General features: G+C 47.7%; 1 protein-coding gene across 5 annotated transcripts in view; it reads left to right on the top strand.

Annotated features, from left to right (window-relative positions):
* Cgnl1 (cingulin like 1) overlaps positions 1-23822 on the top strand; it is a 148796-nt gene that overhangs the window by 102830 nt on the left and 22144 nt on the right. For all 5 annotated transcript variants that reach the window (XM_055598179.1, XM_055598154.1, XM_055598171.1 and 2 more), the window contains exons 9-12: positions 13832-14038; positions 14788-14892; positions 18629-18781; positions 19655-19825. In XM_055598179.1, the coding sequence (XP_055454154.1) occupies positions 13832-14038; positions 14788-14892; positions 18629-18781; positions 19655-19825 (636 nt within the window). The remainder of the gene's footprint in view (positions 1-13831; positions 14039-14787; positions 14893-18628; positions 18782-19654; positions 19826-23822) is intronic.

Genomic DNA, 23822 nt, shown 5'->3' with positions numbered 1-23822 from the left:
CAGAGCAAGTTCCAGGATAACCAGGGCTACACAGAGATACCCTGTCTCCAAAATAAAAAACTAAACAAAACAAAATATAAAAGTAATGTTACATCTCTCTGTCTCTGTCTCTGTCTCTGTCTCTCTCTCTCTCTCTCTCTCTCTCTCACACACACACACACACACACACACACTCTCGGAATGGGGTAAGGGAATTCTTGTGCTGGGTAAAGAGGATGCATCTAGATCCTTACAGACTTCTATCACAACAATTAATTTCCTGAACCTAGACCATAAGAGGGCAGTGTGCCGGGCACTGGGCAAGCTGGGTGTGCTCAGATCCCAGTCTTGCCCTGGACGCTCAGTCTAGTTTCCATTTTGTTGGCTCAGTCTTGTTGCCTGGGTTTCTTCTTCGTGCAACACTAAGTTGAGTGATTTGACCCATCAGAGCCTTCATTTCCTTTCTCAAAAGCAACTTGCTGTGGAAGCATGAAGACCCGAGATTAAGTCCCCAGAACGTACATAAACACTGAAGATGGCCACTCATGTCCATAACCCGAGTGGTGTTGGAAGTGCTCACAGTTGGATCCGGGAGAGTGTGCACCCTTACACACCTGTTCACAGATACTGACATTTTCTGACTTCGAAATGAATGCATGGCTTTCTAGGTCTGAACTTACTTGGTAGGTCAGAGAGGGCGAGTGACCTTTTTCTGCCAGGTTGATGCCGTCTTTTCAATCACATAAGCCGGGACCTTGAGACAGACTGTGGTGACCGTTGTTTAAAAAATTGATAGTTTGTTTGTTTGTGTGCTTGATTTGTTCATACCCCACAGCACACATGTGGCAGTCAGAGGACAGCTTTCAGGAGCCTGCTCTCTCCTTCCATCATATTGGTCCCAGGAATGGATCTCTTGTTGTCAGGCTTGAAATCAAGTGCCCTAACCAGCTGAGCCATCTTGCGGGTCTGTGTTTAATTTTCTTGTGTGAATTTATGGCCTTCAAGAATGGTTCTGTGCGTTATTCCAGTGTGTATATGTAGATATTCAGTGATGGGCACTGAAGTCCTTGCTTGGAGTCCCTGCTCTCACATTTTGTGATTGTACAAATAAGGCTTGCTTGCTTCCCAGTGAGTCCCAGAGTCTACACAGGGCCAGGAAAACTGTCTCACTGAGCCTCCAAAGTTCCTTGAGACCACTGCCAGAGGCCTGCTTGGAGGCCTTAGGGCAGAGATAAGGTTGCTACCTCAGGACTCGGCTTGGATTGCGTTTACGCCAGGACCAGGGGTTCTGTGGGGAAGGGCAGACGTTCCTATGTGATCTGCTTCTCCTCAGAGCCCCACTGTAATGCAGTCCCTGTGGAAGCTGGGACTGGGAGGCTGCCGGGCTGTGGGGTCCTCAGCAGTAAGTCAGTTCAAGCTTAGCTGAAGAAGGAATGTCCCACGAGCTGGCCTCAGGGATGGGCTAGGTCTCTGCATATGCTATCTGAGGGGGCTCCTCAGACAGCAGCTTACCTTCCCGGCTACGCTGAGGGTCTCTGAGGTTAATGCTGATGTCAGCGCCCCCAACGGGGACCGATGTGGCATGGGCTATCTCAGAAGACCCCCGTGAGAGGAGCCTAAGGCAGAGTGCCATCACAGTCTGCTTCCTCCATGCTTCACTGGCCCATGGGGGTTCTAGGGCTGGCTGGGACAAAATGGACAGGACAGTAAGGTGTCTGCTCACCGGGCAACCACCTCTGCCAGGCAGTGTGCTGGGCGCCCCATGAGCACTAACATGGCATGTTTGAATCCACTCTGAGAACAGACATTGCTCTCCACTATAGAGGAAGAGAAAAGGCCTGTCTTCCCGCAGCTGACACAGGAGAGCAGGCCTCTGACAGTGATGGACACATCGGTAACCACTGCTGGTCCTGTGCCGCGTGCCGCACAGCTGTCCGTTGTCGCGTAGTTAGCACTCACCGCTGCCGTCCTCACAGGACTCTTGGCAGGTGATGTCACTGCCACTTCAGAGTGGAACGGTGTTTCAGTGACGGACAGCTGGCTGGCACAGAGTCACGGGTCCTACCAAGTGGCAGAAGCTCCAGAGGCCCATGCCCTCTCCTTGTTATGTCCCTCCAGCTCTTGGGAAGGGAGCTTGTGATGGACCTGAGTTCTACTCTCTGTCAACTTGGGATGGGCAGGCTGAGCCTGGAAACAGAAAGCCTTTCTTTGCGTGGCTCAATAAGCTAGATTACCCTGCAGTAATAAACGGCCCCACGTCTCAGTAGTTCAGGTGTGGAACACTTCTTGCTCTTGTCACATTTCCAGTGTGTGTCAAGGTGGATGAGGAGGAGCTCTTTTGCTCAGTAGAGTTCCTGGGAGACCCATGTGTCTGTGACCTCCGCTGTCATGGAGGTGGTGCTGCTGCGTTAATAGTTTCCTGTGCTCTATACCAGGATGTGATATGTGCCGATTCTCATTTGTTTGTGTGTGGGGGCAGGGCGGCTTAGGTATGTGCTCTGTGTGTGTATGAATTGCATATGAAGGTGCGTATGTATGTATGAAGTGCAAGTGTGGGGGTATATTTACATGTGAGAAGTGCATGTGGGATGTGCATAGAGGTACCTGTGTGGCTGTGAGTGTATGCATGCGTGTGTGGGTTGCTGCGTGTGTATGTGTGTGAATGAATGTATATGTGCACACGCTTGTGCATGTGTGGGTACAGATGTACAGAGGCCAGAGGCCAATCTTGCATCTCTCAGGGCTCTCCCCCTTTTTTGCTTGAGACTCATTGGCTGGGAGCTCACCACATAGGCTAGGCTAGCTTGCCAGGGCACCCCTCGGGCCCTCCTGTTTCCGCCTTCCAATGCTGCAATTAGGATTATAAGCACCCACATCACACCCGCTTTAACATCTTTTATTCATTTTTAAATTAGCATACAAGTTAGATATCATTCTGGAGGTTACATATCATTCTGGCATTTTTGGAACAAAGTGTGTTTTAGTGACTCACCTTTCCCTCATTTCCCTCACTACCCTGGTACTGCTATCCCCTGGGGAACCTCCCTACCAGTTCCTTTTTAATGTTCCACGGGTCCTTTTGCTCATCCTTTCCCATTCTTCCTCATCGCCTATTAGCTTTTAAAACTTTATTATATTATTATTATTATTGTGTGTCTCTGTGTGTGTGTTTGTGTGCACGTGAGCGCATATGAATGCAGATACCCTCAGAGGCCAGAAGATCCCCTCGAGCTAGAGTTACACATGATTGCGAGCCACTAGATGCAAATGCTGGGGACAGGACTCGTGTCCTGTGGAAGAGGTGCAGGTGTTCCTTAACCACTGAGCCATCTGGCCAGCCCCTGATTCTTTTATTTTAACTGGGTTTAGGGGATCAAACTGTCTTCATACTTGGACAACAAGCGCTTTACTGTTTCCTCAGGCTTACTTCTTTTATGTTCTGGGTTAATCCCGTGGTCACTTCAAGAGGACCGGGAACAGGATTTACGTGTACCTGGAGGGCAGGAATGAACTGGAAATAGTTGTGGGGTCTCTGGCCAGCATTCAAAGTGGCTTATTTCTGGAGAGCGGCCCTGGAGGACTGCCCTGGAAAGGTCTTGCAGAGCCACTCTAGAGTGACCCTGGGTGCTTTGGTTGGGCTCTGTCACCCACCCCTCTGTCCTTCCCAGCTCTTGAGGAGGAAGGTGACATTTTGTTTCTCATTGAGAAACAAAGGGACAGAGTAAGAATCCTGCCTGTAGCCTGGCTAGACCAGTTGGTCCAAGGGGCCGGAGGCGAGAGAGTCACCTGCCTCCTTCAAAGCCCTGCCCAGCAGGAAGCCTGTGATTCATGCTCTGTAACATTGGGTGTGCACAGTAATTCCTTCCTGGACACTGTGGGTGTTTACACAGCGACTAGTGATTTGACATTTGGCACTCTTTATCTTTCATTTCTCTTGATCTGTGCAGGGAATAGAATGCCACCTGTGTTTTTAAGGAAACCAAGCTGTGACTCTGTGGCACCGATACTTAGACAAAACCTCAGAGTGAGCAGGTGGCCTAACCTGGGCCTGCAGAGTTCCCTTTGCTGGCCCTGGTTTCCAGGCTGGTCAGCCGGTCAGAGCTGGCTGCTGCCCCCTGCTGGCAGGGGGCTGGCTTGCAAAGAGTCCAGAGAACCTCTTGGTAGGAGCTGCTTTCTTAGTTCTGTTCCAGGAAATTAAATTAAATTGATTAAATTAAAGGAGGAAATAAGTAAAGGTCACTCCTCCTGTGTGTGCTAACCCCAAGGGTTCTAGGACTCGGTCATCAAGCTTTGGTCTGGCCTCTTGATTCCCAAGACGACTTCAGTCATTTCCTTTCTCCAGTCAGCCTTGGAGGTAAAAAGGCCATTTGGTCATTTTCTGAATGGTCATTTGTCTTAAGCTGAGGGCGCTAAGAAGCCCTTATACAAACGTGAGGCTGTTGCGTTGAGAGCAGGTATTTTAGTTTATTGGGGGGAGGGGGCTCTTATATAGCCCAGGGGGATCTTGAACTTCTGATCATCTTGCCTCCAACCTCCTGAGTTATGGATTAAAGGCATGAACCACTGTGTCCAGCTTACGAAGTGCTCGGGATAGAACCCAGAGTTCACGCTCGTTAGCCAGGCACACTATCAACGGAGCTACAGCCGCAGCCCTGCGTGTTAGACTCAAAAGTCTCGTGGTTTCCACCGCTTTGAGTCAGTCCTCAGCCTTTGTGGACAAGTGTTAGCAACAGAGCGGGGAGGTGGAAGCCATACTCTCCAGGTAACCAGAGCTGTGGGGACATGTAAAGTGGCGGCTTTGGAGACCTGTGTGTGGTTCCAGGCTGAACCCTCAGCTTACTTTGGAGGGGTGGCCACATCAGTGTGGCCTCTTAGAAATCCTGCTCAGCCTGTTGATCATGGGCACTGACAGCAAGCTGCCCTGTGGCCGTCTGTAAGGTCCCGTGGTCTCTCAGTGACCAAGCTCATCTCAGCCAGCAGCCAAACCCTGTTTTAACTTCCTGCTTCCACCTTAGCTTTTTCCTGGTGACGCAAGCTCTGGAGCATGGCGTTGTCTGGGCGGAGGCTCTTCCTCAAGCAGCTCCTTGAAGCTAACAGCAGGGCATGCTGGATTCCACAAACACATATTTCATATGCTGGTCCTCAGGTTAGCTTAGACCAGCCCTCATGGGGAGGGAGGTGTTGTCTTATAAACATGACTGAGGCTCTCTTTATCTCGGGAAACTCAAGAACCCAGGCAAACTGGAGAACATTCAGAAAAGGTTTTTCTTTCTTTCTTTCTTTCTTTCTTTCTTTCTTTCTTTCTTTCTTTCTTTCTCTTCCTTCCTTCCTTCCTTCCCTCCCTCCTTCTCTCCTTCCTTCCTTCCTTCCTTCCTTCCTTCCTTCCTTCCTTCCTTCCTTCCTTCCTTCCTTCCTAACTTCCTTTTAAAGGTGATATTAAAAAACTAAAGCTGGAGGCAGAGGAGGGGGCTCATGGTAAAATGCTTTGTCTGCAAGCGTAGGGACCTGAGTTAGATTCTTCAGAGACCACACCAAAAAAGTGGGCATGACACCTGCCCTTGCTTTTATCAAAATGCCCTTCGCATAGCACTGATCCACCATTTGAACTGCCTTAGCACGTGTAGCTCAGGGGTTTTGTGTGTCTACAATGAGAGCACTCAGCAGCCCCACCAGCTTAATGCCAGAGCACCTCTCGCTCCCCATGCCCCTCTCCTCATCCTCTGTCAGTTGCCAGGCTTATGTCTCTCTGGGTTTTTCTTCTCTGGAAATTTCACACGAATAGAATCTTATGTCTAGGCATGAACTGAGTCCATGGCCTTTGGGGAAAATCAGTATTCTTTTCTCTACTTAGTTGAGAGAGTTTTTATGGAAGTTATTCTTATTCTCATCTTGAGCCTCTGAATATGTTTATTATGGGGTTTAAGTGACAGCCGGTGTCAAGCTCACTCTGGGAGCAAATGTTGGGATATACATACATACATACATACACACACATGTATGTGTGTGCTTGCTTCCATGCGTATGTGCTTCACATGCATTCAGTTCCTACAGAAGAGAGCATCAGTTGGAATGGCATCCCAGACAGCTGCCAGCCTCCTCGGCGTGGGTTCTGGGAAGCAAACCAGGATTCTTTGCAAGAGCAGCCAGTGTCTGAATTACAGGCCTCTCTGAGAGGGAATCTTGTGGGCTTTTTAACCTCGTAAAGTGAAACATGATTTACTTATTTTACAAGGAGACTGAAGGAAATGAGTTATATATGTATGTATGTGTGTATGTGTGTACATTTATCATTGTGTGTGTGTGTTTGTGATGTGTGCATGGAGGTCAGAGGATAGCCTTGGAGCTGGTTCTCACCTTCCCCTTTTCTATAGGCTCTGGGATTGAACTCAGGTCGTCAGAGCCTCTACCCACTGAGCCTTTCTGCCAGTCCCAGGAGACCATTTACATTTTTAAGCTGCATAATCACTGAGTTACTATAGGGGAAAAGAGAAACCTGGAATGATTAAATAGGATAAAGAAAAAGCAAGACGCTGGGTGCGATGGTACACACCTGTAACTCAGGGAGGCAGAGGAAGGCGGATCTTTGTGAGTTCAAGGCCAGTCTGGTGTACAAAGCGAATCCCAGGACAGTCAAGGCTACACACAGAGAAACCCTGTCTTGAAAAAAACAAAGCGGGGCGGGGGGGGGGGGGGAGGAAGAAGTATCTTTAGGTGGTTCTGTATGTAGGAAAACGATCACTTGGTCATCAAACTCACAGAATGAATATGTTGACTGAGGTATGGTGAATTAGTGACAGGAAGGAGAAAATGAGCTGCTACTTCATTCTACTTTAGTGGGGAGAAGTTGCTTGCTGCCTTCTGCTCTCAGTATTGTGGCGAGGACTCAGACCTGGCAGCAGGTGGATATAACACGTGACCATGACAGGTCAAGAGTGAAAACCCTGGAAGTTCACATTCGGCTCCATGTTGCCCGATACTGCCTGCTTTCCTCAAGTTTGTTCTAGGTCCCTGAGACTGTTAGAACTGGCGGGGAAACTAGCTGGACTGGCCTTGTATGCTGCAGAGGAGCTGATGTGAGTTCATCATAAGACTAGCAGGGTTAGAAGCCACACCTAACTAACACAAGGAAACTTAAGCCTCAAGGTTGTTGGCTTTGTATTCGACTTTCCCTTGAAACATCTGGGACTCTGCAAGCATAAAGGACCAGGAGATCTCAGCTGGTGTACAAGAGAGGCCATGAGAAGGGGTGTCACCAGCTTGACCCAGGATTTGTTAGAGACAGCGTCTCGGGTCCTGCTCTAGATGTGGAGACAGAATGAACATTTATTGAGCGATTCCTGGGCTTATGAGAATTCAAACCACCACAAACTGGAGATCTTATGTCAGTGAAATCCACAGAGAACTAGGAAGAGGGGTGGAGAGAGCCGTCAGACTAAAACAAGCTTGTTTTGTTTTGAGTCAGGGTTTCTCTGTGTAGCCCTGGCTGTCCTGGAACTCACTCCGTAGACCAGGCTGGCCTTGAACTCAAAGAGATCCGCCCGCCTCTGCCTTCCCAGTGCTGGGATTAAAGATGTGTACCACCACTGCCTGGCCTAAAACACGCTTCTTAAAAACTACTGAATAGCTCACTGTCCCTTGGGTGGGGACACCCTGAAGACAGTATAAAAGGTATGACTTCCTATATCTTAGAGTGAGCAAGGCATCCGTTCTCGGTCCAGGCTGTCGTTGGGCCAGGGAGAGCAAGCATGCGGTTGTCTTGTGAAGCCAAACCAACCACCCAGAAGGTGAGCTGAGCCAGGGGTGGAATGGGGTGAAGGTGTGTGTGTGGGTCACCGGGTAACTCCCAGCTCAGCTCCTTCAGCCTCAACACACTGGAGTGTGGCGTGGCCAGTGGCACGGAACTGACAAGCCAGCATTCTATGCCCTGGCCTGCTGGCCTCCACGCCTCAGCTGTTTGCCCTCGTTCAGCAGAAAAGGGAGACAGAAAGGAAACAAAAGCTGGCTCTGGCAGAGACCTTGTTAATTAGTAAAGCCTGAAAGGGTTATGTATTGGTTCTGTACTGGGACGAGCCCAGAGGCCCTGGCCCTGTCTGCCTGTTGGCCACCAGGGGCAAGGATGGCCACAGTGTCATACCTGAGCTCTGGGAGGAAAGGATGCTCAGTGCCTCAGCTTAGCAGAACACTCACAGCGTAGCCACTGGTGCGCTGGGCTGGAGTCTTGTGCTTGTCATAAATGGGTGTGTCCTCCTGTTTCAGGGGCCAGTGAGAGGATTCGGAAGTGCAGATTAACTTGTGTGGCACTTGCCAGCGGTCATTATTTGCAGCAAGTGGTGACATCAGAGACCGACTGGGGTTTGGTTTTTCTGTGTCACACCTCCTCCAACTCTCTCCTGCTCACACCGCCTTTTAAATTAGTAACTAGAGCATGTGGTTGAAAGGAAAGGAGTCTAAAAGTAGTGTCAATTTAGCAGTTCAGCACATTAAAAGATGTTGTTTGCCCCTTAGTCACCATTAGCTTACCTGACCCACATACTGAATAACGGGTCTAAGTTTTAATGAATGAACCAGCCAGGAAACCTGACTTGCCCTTTGAATACTACAGGTTCATCTCTGTGCCGAACACAGCTGCCCTGGAAAGGCGACGGGAAGGTCTCCACTGTTTAGGTTTGGGACCTGGAAAGATGGCTCAGAGGTGAAGACTGCTTGCTGCTCTCCCAGAGTCCTGTTCCTAGCACTGACACTGGGTCATTCATAAGTGTGAATGTAGCTCTCAAGCAGTGGTCCTCAACCTTCCTAATGCTGCGACCCTTTAATACAGTTCCCCAGGTTGTGTTGACCCCAACCATAAAATGATTTTTTGCTACTTCACAACTGTAATTTTGCTACTGTTATGAATTGTAATGTAAATATCTGATATACAGGATATCTGATCTGTGACCTGCAAGGGGGGGGTGTGACCCACAGGTTGAGAAACCTCGAAGGACTCTGTCTGCACTAACCTGAGTACAGGAACACACCCACGCCACAATGGGCTTCTCCCATTGGCGGTTGCTGTGAGTGCTGGGGACCGCTCATGCAGTTGCTGGGTGCTGGGCTGCCTGCGCCTGGCAGGGAATTGCTTCACACGTAAGCCAGCGTGAGGTAGCTTCGCGTGCTTTGTTTGTACAGCTGCTGCTGGGCTCCGGCTCAGCTCTGCTGAGCAGAAGGGCCTGGGAATAGGCTGGGGAAGGGTTTCCAGAGTCTGGAGGAGGCAAGAACGTGCCTGATTGTCCACCAGGTGCCCGTGGCCAAAATGGCTGAATGAAAAGAAAATGCACACTTACTGTAAAAATGTGAACCCCTGTTGGATTTCTGCGGTCCGGAATTCAGGTGTTAAAAGTGTTCGCAGTGGATAAACTTGCCTCCACTTTCCCATGGCCCCAGTTCCCTTCCTCACAGTAGTCGGCACCACCAGTTCAGAGGGAGGCCAAGTAGGCAGTAACCATCTGGCACACAGAAAGGCCCAGGGGGACTATCCTGCCCCTTGCTTGCTTTCCCCCCTCATTCCTTCATTTGCCAGGCGCACAGCTCCATTGAACTGACAGTACCAAATGACACTTAGTAGGCTTTTGTGGTAGAGCACCTCATTTTGCTTTTGTTTTTCTTCTGTTTTACTCAGTCTCACTTTGTAACCCTGACTGGCCTGGGACTCTGTGGACCAGGCTGGCCTCAAACTCACAGAGATCTGCTTGTTTCCCCAAGTGCTAGGACTAAAGGTATGCACCACCACACCTGGCCCTTAGCCTCGCTGTTGTACTGTTTTGCTCATGTATAGGCTGTGAGGAGAAGAAATTGCCCATGTGTAGGAGAGAAGTTGATGTGCCAAAGAAATGCCGTAATGACTACCACGTTGCCGTCTGCACCTTCTTGCCAGCTTTAACCCCACCAGCCATGTTTTTTGACTCTTCCACACACTGTAACCAATGCTACCAAAACTTGACCTTGGCTGCCTGAATCTTACCTACACCTTTCCGTCATGGTCCAGGCTTGGAAAACAATAGTAGATAAAAGCCTGTTTGCTTTGTGGTTGTGGTATAGCATAGGGATTTGTCGCTGCCCGAACGGCAGGGAATTGGAGTTGACTTTTGTTAACTGACTGCCGGGGGAGTGAATGATGGTAAAATGCTAAGTGGTAAATCAGAAGCCTGAAGAGCCTATGGTATACTTTCTGATGGTGTGGTCTTTCTAATCTTGCTACATCATCAGGGACGTCGGGTCAGCGAGTCACAGACGTAGCCCCAACACTGTAAACACGGCTTCTGTGTCTGCACAGGGACCGTCTGGATCAGTAGAGCTTTGCCAGCCCCGATAGCTTTGCCCCATGAACCAGACCAGGACATCACTGTGAATCTGGAAAGGATGATGTGGGAATCACGGCATTGGGGAGCTGGGAGGCCCTGCAGAGCTTTTCGACACTAATTTTCTTTGCTTGGGATCTTTTGTAGAAAGACTTTCATGTGGCACTTGCCTTGAACAAAAGGGTGTGGGCTTTGTTTGTTCTTAGATGCCAGGGCTCTTGTTGAATTAGGTATGGTTCCAGGAAAGAGGAAGTTTGTTTTATGGTCTTTTTATAAAATAGTGAATGGGGGTAGGAGAACGGGGGCCAGAGAAGGTTTCTAGAGAGATTTGCCAACAAAGGCTTATGTTAAATGCTAAACTATTTGTAAACGCAATGTGGTTTACCACACTGTGAACACAGAGGAAGGCAAATTAGCACATTGCAAATAATCAAAACAGCACTAAGTGTTGGGATATACACTTGCTCCCGTAGAGCCAAACACAGCCTGTGCCACTGTTGAGGCTTGGGCTGGAGTGACCCTTCAGCTTGGAACTTACAGACCAAGTGCCCTTTCCTAGCAAGACAGGTTATGAGTTAGGCCCAAACCAAGCTTAAATCCGGTCTGGTTTTCAGCATCTTTCCTTTTCCAGAGACTTTGGGGGAGTGAGAACCTATGGCCACATACGTGTTTTTTCTTTCACTGAGCGGTTTAGTATGCTTCAGGGCTCCCTTTTTTCTTAACTAACACTTGTGCAAATCCTTGTGCCCTGGGAAGAAGAGACAGCTCAGAAGTTAAGGAGCTTGCTGTTCCTGCAGAGGACCAAATTTGGTTCCCACTACCCCCATGGCAGATCAGTCACCTATAAGGAATTCATCGCCCTCTGCTGGCATCTTCAAGTATTGCACGCATGTGGTACAGAGACAAACACTCATGCGCATTAAATAAAAAATAAATCTTTAAAAACAACTAGACCTGTGCTCAGGGCTAAACAAACTATCTTTGCCCATCTTACCTACTCTGCTCTCTAGGTTTTCTCTGTGTCAATCAATCTAAAGAAAAAAGAAGAGAAAAGGAAAAGGAAATAAAGACAGCTACATTAATCCATATAAGTCACAGAATACACAGCTTCACTCTTCATAGTGTATTCCAGGATTATGTGGCCATTACTGTAGTCAACACTACAATGTCTTCATTCGGTGTCAGTTGAAAATAGGCACCCACTTGCAGACCCTCCCCACCCCTTCCCCACACCCCTTCCTGTATCCCTGGCCAACAATTAAGTTAGCTTCTCTATCTTTAGAGTTACTCTTCTAGACATTTCCTTCAGCATTAATATAGGAGCTTTCATGAAATGCCTCTTTCACTTAGCATCATGTTTTCTGTTGTAGTCTACACGAGTCGTTTATTTCCTTTCATTGTAAGAATGTACCACATTTTATTTACCCAGCCAGCCATCTGTGGGAATCTAAGTTGTTTCCACTTTTAGGATACTATGAATGTGATGCCTTGAACATATGTGTATGTGTGTATACATACATATATATGCATATGTGTGTATATATATATATGATATAAGTGGAAGTTTTAATTTCTGTTAGGTATATAGAAAAGAGTGAAGTTGCTGGTCAAGGGAAACTTGGTTTAACATCTCTTTGTAGAGCTGACAACTTTCCTGCACGGCTACACATTTTTATATTTTCTCAGCAATTCATGAGGGTTTAGTTTTCCGTATCTTTTCTAGCATGTGTCAACGGTGGTTTCGATTTGCCCTTCCCTAGTAACTAATAGTATTGCGCATTCATGTGTTTATTTCTCTGTCTTCTTTGGAAACAAATCCATTCATATCCTTTGCCCTCATCAAGAGTAGATGGTTTACTGGGTATGTGTCTTTAATTTAAACACTTGGAAGGCAGAGGCAGGTGGATCTCTGTGAGTCTGAGGCCAGCTTGGTCTACATAGTGAATTTCAGGGTAGTCAGAACTATGTGAGAGACCCTGTTTAAAAAAAAAAAAAGTGGTTTACCTTTTTATTATGAAGGTGAGGAATCTTTTTAGTATGATCTGATTTGTAAATATTTCCCTTTTTTCCGTGGGCCACCTTTTTATCCTGGTGGTATTCCCGGTGTTGTAAAAGTGTGTGACTTCTCTCATAGTGAATTTCAAGCTCACAAGCACCTGTAACTCCAGCTCTCACCTGTAACAATGCCCTTTTCTGGCTGCCTTAGGTACTTCACACATGTATTATGGTACATATAATACATGCCGACTTACATTCATACACACGGAAGTCTGTCTGTTCTTTTGTCATCTGTGCTTTTGGTATTGTAGCTGAAGAATCTTTGTCTAAACCAAGATCACAGATATGCATTCCTTTGAGCTTTAATTGGTTTGGTCTATGATTCCTTTTGTAAAAGGGTGCTGTGTTCATTTGTTTGCTTGCTTGCTTGTTTTGTTTGTGACAAGGTCACATGTAGCCCAGGCTAGCCTCAAAGTGGTTATGTAGCTGAGGATGATCTGACCTCCTCTTCCCCCTGCTTGTACCACCTTAGTGCTGGAAAGTGCGCTACCTTCCCTGGTGTATGTCATGCTAGGGATCAAATGCAGGGCTTCATGTATGCTAGGCAAGCATTTTACTAACAGGGCTGCTGTGCCCACAGCCTACCCATTTTTTTTCATCTTTAAGGTGGGATGAAAATAGCTCCTAAGTTCCTTAGAAAGTGGAGAGCTCATAAAAAGAGCCAAGCACAGCTACATATCTCTACCCTGGCCCACACCTTACTTAAGAGCAGGTGACAGGGCTGGAGAGATGGCTCAGAGGTTAAGAACACTGGCTGTTCTTCCAAAGGTTCTGAGTTCAGTTCCCAGCAACTACATGGTGGCTCATAACCATCTGTACTAAGATCCGGGGTGCAGGCAGAATGTTGTAAAAATAATAAATAAATCTTTTAAAAAAAGAAGCAGGTAACAGCAAGTGGCCTATCTTCTTCCTCTGAAATTTAACATTATTATTACTATTATTATTATTTTAATACTGGGTGTTGAAATGAATACCTCAGCTGGGTGGTGGTGGCACATGCTTTTAATTTCAGCACTTAAGAGTCAGAGGCAAGAGGATATATGTGTGTTTAAGGCCAGCCTGTTCAACAAGTTAAGTTCCAGGACAGCCAGGGCTGTGTCTTGGAATAAAGGAAGAAGGAGGAGGAGAAGGAATAATAATAATAATAATAATAATAATAATAATAATAATAATATAAATAATTGAGTCCCTCAAACATGCTAGGCAAGTCCACTGCCACAAATCTACATCCCAGCTTTTTAAAAATCTTTAATTTTGAGACAGTGGCTCTGCCTAACTTGGCTAGCCTATCCTCAAACTCATCAGGTATCCTAATCATCCTGCCCCATGTCCCTGTTGATGGGGTATCAGACGTCTGCCAGGAGGTTCCAGCTGCAGTGTACTTTTTGGAGGCCGGTTTCCTCCATGAGTTAGGGACCAGCTGTGGATACTCATTCCTTTGTTCTCTTTGTTCTCAGAATGTTGAGGTCCTGGCCAGCCGGAGCAGCTCAGCAGAGCAGAGCCAAGCAGGGGCCGACCTGCGTGAGAGAGTGCTGAAGGAGGAGAATGAGAAGCTGCAGGAAAGGGTTGCAGAGCTGGAGCGCAGGGTGGCCCAGCTGCAGAGGCAGGTGGAGGATGTGAAGGATGACGAGGCCCATGCAAAGGAGATGCTCCGAAAGTGTGAGGTGAGGCTCCCTGGGCCTTGGCTGGGGTTTGGCAGCTTGCAGCCCTCTTTCCTGAAAATGATTTCAGAGGTGGGAAGGGACCATCAAGATTTACTTAAGATGTCAAGGTAAATGGCAAACAGCTCTAAGAATGGTGGAAACAGGAGGCCTGGAGGCAGGGGTGGTGAAAATGGGGAGAAACACAGGCCTGGGTCTCACAATCATTAGTGAGTCCAGCATCAGATGTACTCATCTTTCTGAGGCCCCATGGGGGACCTCCAAACACCCGGAGCAGCCATCTTCACACCACTATTAGGCTGAGTCACTGAACACATTATTTCTCTAACACATAGCTGATATTTTTGGAGATTTTAGCAAACCAGTTATCTGGTTTGCCGGAGCTTTGGAAGTAGGAAGCAGTTAGGGAAAGAGGTGATAAGAAAGAGCAGCTGAATAAAAGGGGAACCCCCTGGGCACCCATCAGATCCCCTGCACACCTTCTACAGCAATGCCTTGCCCCGTCTATCCCTGTCCTGAAGTTTCTGAATGTCTAGGGCTAAAGCTTGGGTATTTGTATTAAAGAAAACAAGAAGATGAAGGCAATCCAGAAGGTCACCTGTGGATAAAGATGGGGACTCTAAAGGGCACACACCCAAGAACCTGTGACAAGCACGCTACAATCATGGCTGTCTTTTGTCCTTGGACACACCAGGCATCAGAGAACATCAGAGTGTGTGCTTATGTCCTTTGACCTATCTATTTCACTGTAGAGTGAAGTACAGCAACTAGAGGAAGCCCTTGTGCATGCCAGAAACGAAGAAAAGGAAGCCACATGTGCCAAAAGGGCGCTGGAGAGGGACCTGGAGCAAGCTCAGGTAAGCCCTCAGTCTTGCCTTCCTCATCCATGTAGGTAGAAACGGCCACTGGGCCTGTCCTTCTAGGGAATGCCTTTCACCTACATAGCCACCCTGAGCTTCATACTATCCACCTAGACTGGTGACTCAGAAGTAGGAGCCAGTTGGTGATATCTGGAGATGCTTTAACTGCCACACTGGGAGATGCTGCAGGTCTGGTGAATGGAGGTCAGGATTGCTGACTAGCATCCTAGAAAACACAGGCCAGCCCTGTGTTTTCTGGCCTATGTCACTGTGCCAAGGTTGAGAAGGCCTTGATGTGAAAGTTCTCCGCAGTTTTGCTGAGATAAAATACAGATTGTATGTGAAGGCTGGCAGGACCTGTCCCCAAGGCGGCGTGGGGCCTCTCTACAGAAGCCAATTTCCCTTCTCCTCTGGGCAAACACGCTGCACACTGTGCAGTCTCTCAAGGCGGCTATTAAAAGGAGCAGGAAGAAGTCATTTCCTTGAGACCAGATAGCTATCTCTCTTCAAAACCAGGAGGTTCGTGGAAAATGAGATTTTTTCCAGTTTGGATATGAGGGAGATTATTTGAGGTCCTCTGTAGTCAAAGCCAGCGCTAAAGCTGTAAATTGAATTTCGCACAGCGGCCTCAGTGTGATCCAGGGGTGTCTTCATTCTAGCTTCCATTCTTAGGTTTTAAAATGTTGCCCAAATATCCTTGGGGTGAGTTTTGGAGAAGGTGAGGGATGAAGGGCTGGCTGAAGCAGGCTGTTGAAGTTTCACAGTGGGGACCCATTGTAGGAAATGAGTCAAATTTGGAGCCATGGTTCTAAGCTCTAGATGGAGGAAGGAGGCATCGAGCAGAATTCCCACACAGACATCACAGCACTGGGCTTTTACTTGGGTGCTGGGGATCGTGGCTTAGGTCTTCATGCTGAGCCCGCTCCCCGGGTCCCCTTTGTAGCCTTAACCATCTGGGGAGCAATGTTGAGTGAGGTACGTTGTAGCTACAGAGATGATGTCTCTGAGGCTAATGATACAAACTCACTACTAACCAGGTAAGTGATTCTAAGACATAGAGCTGGTGGATGTACAAGGGGACCCGGAGCGAGGGGACCAGTACCTGTTACTGGATGCAGAGTATTTGACTGTATGACTAAAGTCAGTAACCAAGGTTCACCAAGCTCCTGGGGACAATAAACAAGAGGAAGGTGGCTTCTCAGAGGCCTTGGAGCACAATAACTATGGACCAGCTGTTAGAAGCAACAGGGCTTTCCCTTATTCTGTCTCAATACACAAAGCCTGTGGGGGGTGGCTGTGTGGGGAGGGATGAGCACTGAGAGCCTTCCTCTAAGGATAAAAAAATATTAAAAAAGATAAGTCAGACTTATCTCACTACCTCAGATTCAAAAAACAGCAGTGGGTACCCTTACATAGAATGCAAATTCTAGCCCTTTTTAGTGGAGTGACAGTTTTTGGAACAGATAACTTGAATTTGAGAGTTGTACCAGATAATCTTAAAATGTCCCACAATTTAGAAATGCCACCTAGAAAAATGTTCTGCCCCTTTAGTTATCTAAAACATATGTTCTAGAGTCTGAGGATGTAGCTTAGTGGTATAGAAACTTGCTATCATGCACAGAACCCTGGATTTGATCCCCAGCAGAAATGCCCCCACAAAGAGAGAGAGAGAGAGAGAGAGAGAGAGAGAGAGAGAGAGAGGGACGAGAGGAAGGGATTGAGAGAGGGATTTTCTACAGCTACAAAAAAAACATGTCTCAAATTCCCTGAAAAAGAAGCAAGCTTGGGACCTTTGAAAGTGTGTGTGCGCATGCCCCTGTGGTCCCAGGGTCACAAATCAGGGATGATGAAGAGTTGGACCACACAGGTATCTGTGGAAGCCAGATGTTGACATAGGGGAGTCTTCCTCTATTGCTTTCCACCTCTTTTTTGTTTTTAGAGACAGGGTTTCTCTGGGTAACCCTGGCTGTCCTGGGAACTAACTTTGTAGACCAGACTGGCCTCGAACTCAGAGATTTATCTGCCTCTGCCTCCCCAGTGCTTGAATTAAAAGCATGTGCAGCCGCCACCACCACGGGGGCAGGGTAGCAGACATTCACATTTTTGAGATCTAGTCCCTTAGAGTTTCCCCACATGATGGCATCAACTTCACTGAGTGGTAGCAACTCCTCCCCTCTTCTCCTCAAGACCAGAAAATAGATTCTAAACAGAAATCCCAGGGTTTGACCCTGCCTGTGGTGTGTGTTCAACTGTAGCTGTAGTGGGCTGATTGCCCCCACACAGGCCTTCTGTCTCAGTTAAGGTTCTATTGCTATGAAGAGACACCATAACCATGGAAACTCTTATAAAGGAAAACATTTAATCGGACCTGGCTTACAGTTTCAGAACTTTAGTCCATTATCATCATGGCACGAGACATGGCAGCTTGCAGGCAGACTTGGTGCTGAAGGAGCCAAGAGTTCCACATCTTGAGCCTCAGGCAGCAGAAGGAGACTGTGTGCTACACTGGGTGTAGCTTGAGCATCTGAGACCTCAAAGCCCAGCCCTATAGTGAAACACTTCTTCCAACGAGGCCACACCTACTCCAACGAGGCCACACCTCCCAATAATGCCACTCCCTATGTATCAAGCATTCAAATACATGAGGCCATGGGGGGGGGGCATTCCTATTCAAACCATCACACCTTTTGAGTATCTTTCTTTCCTCTCTTTCCCCAACAGCTTTTGTTGCCCTAGCTTCTCTGTAGAGGTGAACTTTAGCAGCATGGCAATGTTTGCTGCTTCCCAAAGCACAGCATCCCCAGTAAGAGTTGAGGGTCAGGAGACCTCCCCAGGAGTTTTTCACTCCCACGCTGTGTGCTCCGCAAGTATACCTGTAGCATACTCTGCAAACCCAAGAGAGCATGGGATGACTTAGGAGTAGCTTCAAGGTGCAGGAGGAGCTGGGTGGTGGTGGTTTATGCCTTTATTTCCAGCACTAGGGAGGCAGAGGCAGATGGATCTCTTGAGTTTGAGGGCACCCTGGGCTACAAAGTGAGTTCCAGAACACCCTGGGCTACAAAGATTCCATCTCAAAAATAATAATTAAAAAAAATAATAAAAAGCTGCCTAAGTTACTGCATGTGACATTAGATTATAAACTGTTAAGCACTGTCCAAATGTCACCATTGTTCTATGCAGCCTCTTACAAGGGGAAGAGACCAGGCAGACCTCAAGAGTTCCTGTACAGGCGGTGTTGGAGCACGCCTTTAATCCCAGCACTTAAGGAGGTCGAGGCAGGCCATCTCTGTGAGTTCCAGGGCTACACAGATAAACTCTGTCTCAAAATAAATAAACAAACAAATGAACTAATTTCAAAAAATGAAGTTCCTGCACTAGGCTAGAGATTGAGCTCAGCGGGCAGGGTGCTTGCTGAGATGGTTAGGTTGGTCCACGGTATCCCTGTTCTGTTCTGAGACCAAACATTCAGGTTTAGGAGTCTAGCCTAAATCCCCCCAGCTGCTCTGGGCTGCTTGCTTTGCTTCCAAACCAGGTCCTTCCACCTCTGCTCCTATGGAGGTTGCTGGAGAAGTCAGTTGGCCTTTTCAGTCCCTGATTTCCTTCTTTCCCTTTTGCATAGAGGTAGCAGGTTTCGTTGCTTTTCTGGTGTGGCTGTGAAACTCCCCTTGCCACCTGTGGCAGAGGGCGACTAGGTAGGTGAGTGACACTGCCGTATTTTTCCTACCATCTGCAGAGAGAGCTGAGCCAAACCTCCCAGGAGCAGAAGGAGCTGTTAGAGAAACTCCAGGCCGAGACTGAGCAGAAGGAGCAGCTGAGAAAGTTGAAGAACGAGATGGAGAGTGAGCGGTGGCACCTGGACAAGACCATTGAGAAGCTGCAGAAGGAGGTGAGGGGCTGGAGGCAGAGCAAGGATCAGTCAGGCCCAGGAGAACCCTGCACTTTCTCCTGTAGAGGCTCAGGAAACCCCCACCCCCCACCCCCTCACCGCAAGCACAGATTCCCTGCAGCTATTCTTTGGACTTGCTGAAAGGTCCAGATGCAGAGAAACTTATCTAAAAAGTAAACACCAAAACCCTCAGGGCCCTGGGCACCTGGTCACTTACTAACGATAAGCAGAGATGGCCTGGTGTGGACACACACTTAACCAGTGTTCCCTGAGCTGGAGTTGAGGCCTCTGGGCAGAGCCTGCATTTTCCCATCTTTCTGACATAGCCAGGAGTGCTAAAGGCAGTTTCAAAACCTTGAAACAGCTGCCCCTCAGCTCACCTCTGCCCCAAAACACTCACAGGGAAAGGCACATGGTCATGGGGCTCCCTGCCATCCAGAAATGCACACAGGAGGCTGCCATTTTTCTGATCCCTTCCCTGTGCCAGGCATTTTGATAGTGACTTCTTTAGCTTTAACTAGAATTCTTCCTGGGTATTGTCTTAACTCTGGCAATGCTTTTGGAAGCTAGATATGATTTCAGTGTGTTCAGAAAGGACAGTGCCAAGGCCCTTCGTGCCTAAGGACAAGCCCTAGTCATGTACTGGTCAGTGAAAAGCAATTTTCTGATCGCAGAACTGTGTCCAGCCTCTTTGTTCACTCCTCCATGGTTGTTCCCAAGGCAGGGTTAGCCCGACCACCCAGCCCAGGGCCTGGTACTTGGCAGCCTCAGTAGAGGCTTTAAAGTTAGTGATGAGAGGAGACGTTTTCCTTGCTGGAATGGGCTGCAGAAGGAGCATTGCAGGGCCACTTCATACCACACTGCTTCCTCTAGATGGCCGACATTGCTGAGGCCTCCCGCACATCCTCTTTGGAGCTGCAGAAGCAGCTGGGTGAGTATAAGGAGAAGAACCGCCGGGAGCTTGCGGAAATGCAGACTCAATTGAAGGAGAAAAGCCTGGAGGCAGAAAAGGCCAGACTGGCGGCCTCGAAAATGCAAGATGAGGTAACTTCTGCGGGTTAATCCTCGGGCAGGGTTAGGGAGGGAAGCTTTGGGGCTTGTCTTAGTCTCCATGCTCTAGTGACTCCATGCAGCTGGCATCCTATGACACAAAACTCCCACCGACAACCAAAGTGAAACAGACACACCTTTAATTGGGCCATGTTCTGGTTTGATCCAAAGTTTTCTGCCTGAAAAGTTGAGCCACCCTTTATGAAGTGAAGCAAACATGTTGTTAGGTCCATCTGTGTCCAGACATGTCTTCCACATCTGTGCCTTCCATTATCCCTAGAACAAGATGGCAGCCAATGACTAGGTTCTTTTAACAACCTTTTTTTTTTTTTTTAAGATTTATTTTGCTTATGTGTGTGTGCATGCTTCCATGTGTATGTGTCTCAGTGTTTGCACACTTGTATATTCTGCTACCTGTGGAGGCCAGAAGGGGGAGTTGGATCTTTTGGAGCTGGAGTTGCAGGCATTGTGAGCTGCCTGCTGCTGGTGCTAGGATCCACACTTTGGTCCTCATGATTGAGCAGCAGGTGCTCTCAACTACTGAGCCATCCCTCCAGTCCTGACCGTTATCTTTTGACTACTATTGTGGTAGATAAGAATTGGATAGCCACAGTAAAATAGACCAAAAGATGTCCTTAGGGACTGGGCCTGTGGCTTATTGGTAGAGTGCTTGCCTAGACTTGGTTCAGTCCCCAAGTCTTAGAAGTTTTTGAATGCTGAGATACTGAAAACATATTTTTTGTCATTTATCTGTCCGTGGGTGTGTGACGTGTATGTGAAGGTACAAGCGCCAGGGTGAATGTATGGAGCTCAGGGGGCAACTTTTTGGAGCTGGTTTTCTCCCGCCTTTACATGGGTTTGGTGACCACACTCGGATTGTCCGGCTTGTGCGCCAAGCTCCTCACCTGCTGAGTCAGCTTGCATGCTCTAAGTCATGTTCGGTTTTATATGTAAGAACAACAGAGCAAAGAATGCCAGTTTTACATTCTTGACCTGGGAAGAGAAAAGTTCATGGGGGTGTTAGGTGTTGGAGGCTCTGCAGCTCCACGACTACCCATCTCTCTCTCTTTCTGTCTCTTTGTCCCTGTCTTTCTCTGTCTCTGCTCTCTCTCACCAGTTCTCCTGCCCCACGCTCCTGAGTGCTAGGATTACAGGTGTGAGCCACGGCACCTGGCTGTGATTCTAGCCTGTGCCAGCTGAATGACTGTGAACAAGCCGTCTCAATTTTCTCAGCATCTCTCTCCACAAAACATTAGTAGCTTAATGATAAATGAGATAATGAATGAAATGGATAGCGGAGGCATCTAGGTCCTGGACATTTAATACATATTTCTCTCTCTCTTTCTCACCACCCCCCATGTGAAGAGCTCACAGATTTTACAGGAAAACAAGTTTTCTCTAAAAACAAAACCAAACCACCAGCAGTAAATTTTAATTTCTTTGATGATCAAAGGAACGTTTCCCCCGAGTCAGTGCTGAACCCATTAAAGAACAATGGATATTTCTTACAGATTTCCAGAACACTTTTGAAAAGGCCCTGATAACGAATTCCCCCTGCCTCAGGGTTACATGATACATGAGTCCAAGAAAACAAACTGGTACGCTGACATCACAGCTCTTGTTACTAAGAAAAAAAATATTATTTTCATTTTTATAGCAGATGGATGGAAGGGCTCAGACATTTGCCAGAACACAACAAATACCTTGTCTGTTTTAACTTCAAAGCCACGGTGTCACTGTGACCCTGCACAGGGACCCATATGGCCATTTGTATAAAAATTTTGGGGCTGGAAGCTCTAGGAAAGAAGGAAACATGAAGATCCCCTATGCAGATAGAGAAGCAGAAGGCCACAGAGATTGGGTGAGGCCAGGTGACTGCCTTCTGCCTGTGGTGTGAGACACGGAAGTCCTGATGATGGTGCTCCTTAGGAAGCAAGGCTGAGTTCATTTTCTAGATCCTGCTTAACTACTTAGAGGGAGCACTGGCAGGTTGAAATGCTATTTGCTTACTTTTATTATTAGCAGATAATGGATTGTATATGACGGTGGGTCTCACTGACATTCATATATGAATCCCGAGCCTCTTGATCCCCTTCACCCCGCCACCCTGCTTTATCTCCTCACTCCTGCCGATCCCCCTCTCTTTCCAGGCTGTCTGGCTTACTTTTGGTTCAGGGCAAGTTGTTCTTAGACATTCGGTGGTGTCTTATCTGTCTTGCTTGGTACTAAAAGTATTTCTGATTTCAGGGATCTTGGAATATTTGTGGAGAATTTACTTGTTTGTCATTTCCAATCCAAAAAAAATCTGCAATCCATAATGTCTTTTAGTTTTGTATTTTGGAGCATTTCAGTTTTAAACTTTTTAAAAAAGGATATATATATATATATATATATATATATATATATATATATGAATAATTATTTTGCCTGCATGTATATAGGTATATCACATGTGAGCCTGGTGCCCAGGGATGCCAGAAGGGGGCATCAGGTCCTCTGGAACTGGAGTTACAGATGATTGTGAGCTGCCATGTGGGTGCTGGGAGCTGAACCTTTGGAAGAGCAGCCAGTGCTCTCAACCTCTGCTGAGCAATCTGTCCTGCCCTGCATTTTGGGCTTTTCAATTGGGCATGCTCAGCTTGTGCTAGCTGTTCTCTTCTGTATGTCTGTGCTGAGTACTCTCAGGAGGACACTTACTGGTGTTAGGAAGTGGTGGAACCCAGCTGGGTGGGGTAGGGGCGTGTGTGTTAGGTATTCAGAAAGGCACGTATGGTGTTGTGGGGATGCCAAGAAGGAAATTTTGGCTGTATATTTGATTGAATTCTTTGTGCTCATTATTTTTGGGCATCATCTGATTCTCAGGTGAAGTACATTTTAATATCTCCCCTGTGTTGTAAGGAGGAAATTGAGCCCTGGAGAAGTTCCGCGCGCGCTCTTCTGCAGTGTATCAAACCACTGTATCCAGAGAGCCTCCCATTCCATTCTTTCTGTGTGTGATTGCTCCTGTGCGATCTCTCAGTGTCACTCACCATTGCTGCCCAAACCTGAGCAGGGCCCATGTCTCACAGTTCTTTTCTCCCAAGGGGACTGTGATACACATGGCTGGGGTTTGGCTCTGTGTTGGAGACAATGCTGGAGTGCCCCCTCCTGGGTCTTCCTACCCTAGCCTGAGCCTACGGAGCTTCCTCAGCTTTTCTGTGGACTCCCTGAAGGAATAAATCTCTGTGGTGGTCTAGTCTTAGCCTTCTCCAGCTCCAGGAGACTTTCACACTGGTGACCGAAGAGCCAGGGTTGAACCTCACTGCACCAGCCCACCCGCTGGTTGTTTGTGGCCTTCTGGCCAGTGTGGTGGTCTGCTCCCTGGGGCTCAAGCTGTTGTTGCACATTCTTCAAAACTATTAGATGACTGCCACCTTGTGGATGAAAAGAGCACTGCAGTTATGGCTACTTGTTTTCTTCCACACAGCAATGGCTGTTACCTAATTTATTTGGTTTTTAGTTTAAGCCCTTAAACCTCTTTTGGGATGATGCTGATACAAGAACACGTAGCGACTTCAGTGACTTTTAAGTGGTTTTGACCACGGCGCGTAAAATAAAGGCATCATCCATGCAACCTAATGACACATCCATCCATACAAATATGTAAATATCTAATATAAAAGCATCACAGTACGTGTTCATACTTTGATTTTGTGTGTGTGCTCTCTGTCGTTAAAATGCTAGTCCCTGTCTAATCAACAGACTTTATAACCTACTAGTTTACTAATTACAACTGAAAAACCCTCCCATTTTATCAAGTGGGAAGACTAGAGAGAGCTGGAATCTGCTCCTCTTTGCTCTGGGGTGGGCCTGTGCGCTGTCTTGTGGCCTGCGTGAGCCAGGCGTGCACACGGTGCGCAGGCCTGTGTGCCGGCACGTGTCCTGTATGATCGCTAGAGTTCAGCCTGCTGCCATCCCCCCCCCCCCCCCCCCCCCCCCCCCCCCCCCCCCC

This window comes from Psammomys obesus, unplaced genomic scaffold (assembly GCF_907164565.1).
Source record: "Psammomys obesus unplaced genomic scaffold, mPsaObe1.curated_primary_1811, whole genome shotgun sequence".
Classification (NCBI taxonomy): domain Eukaryota; kingdom Metazoa; phylum Chordata; class Mammalia; order Rodentia; family Muridae; genus Psammomys; species Psammomys obesus.
Note: the sequence above shows the minus strand (reverse complement) of the source record. Positions and strands in the feature narration are given on the sequence as shown.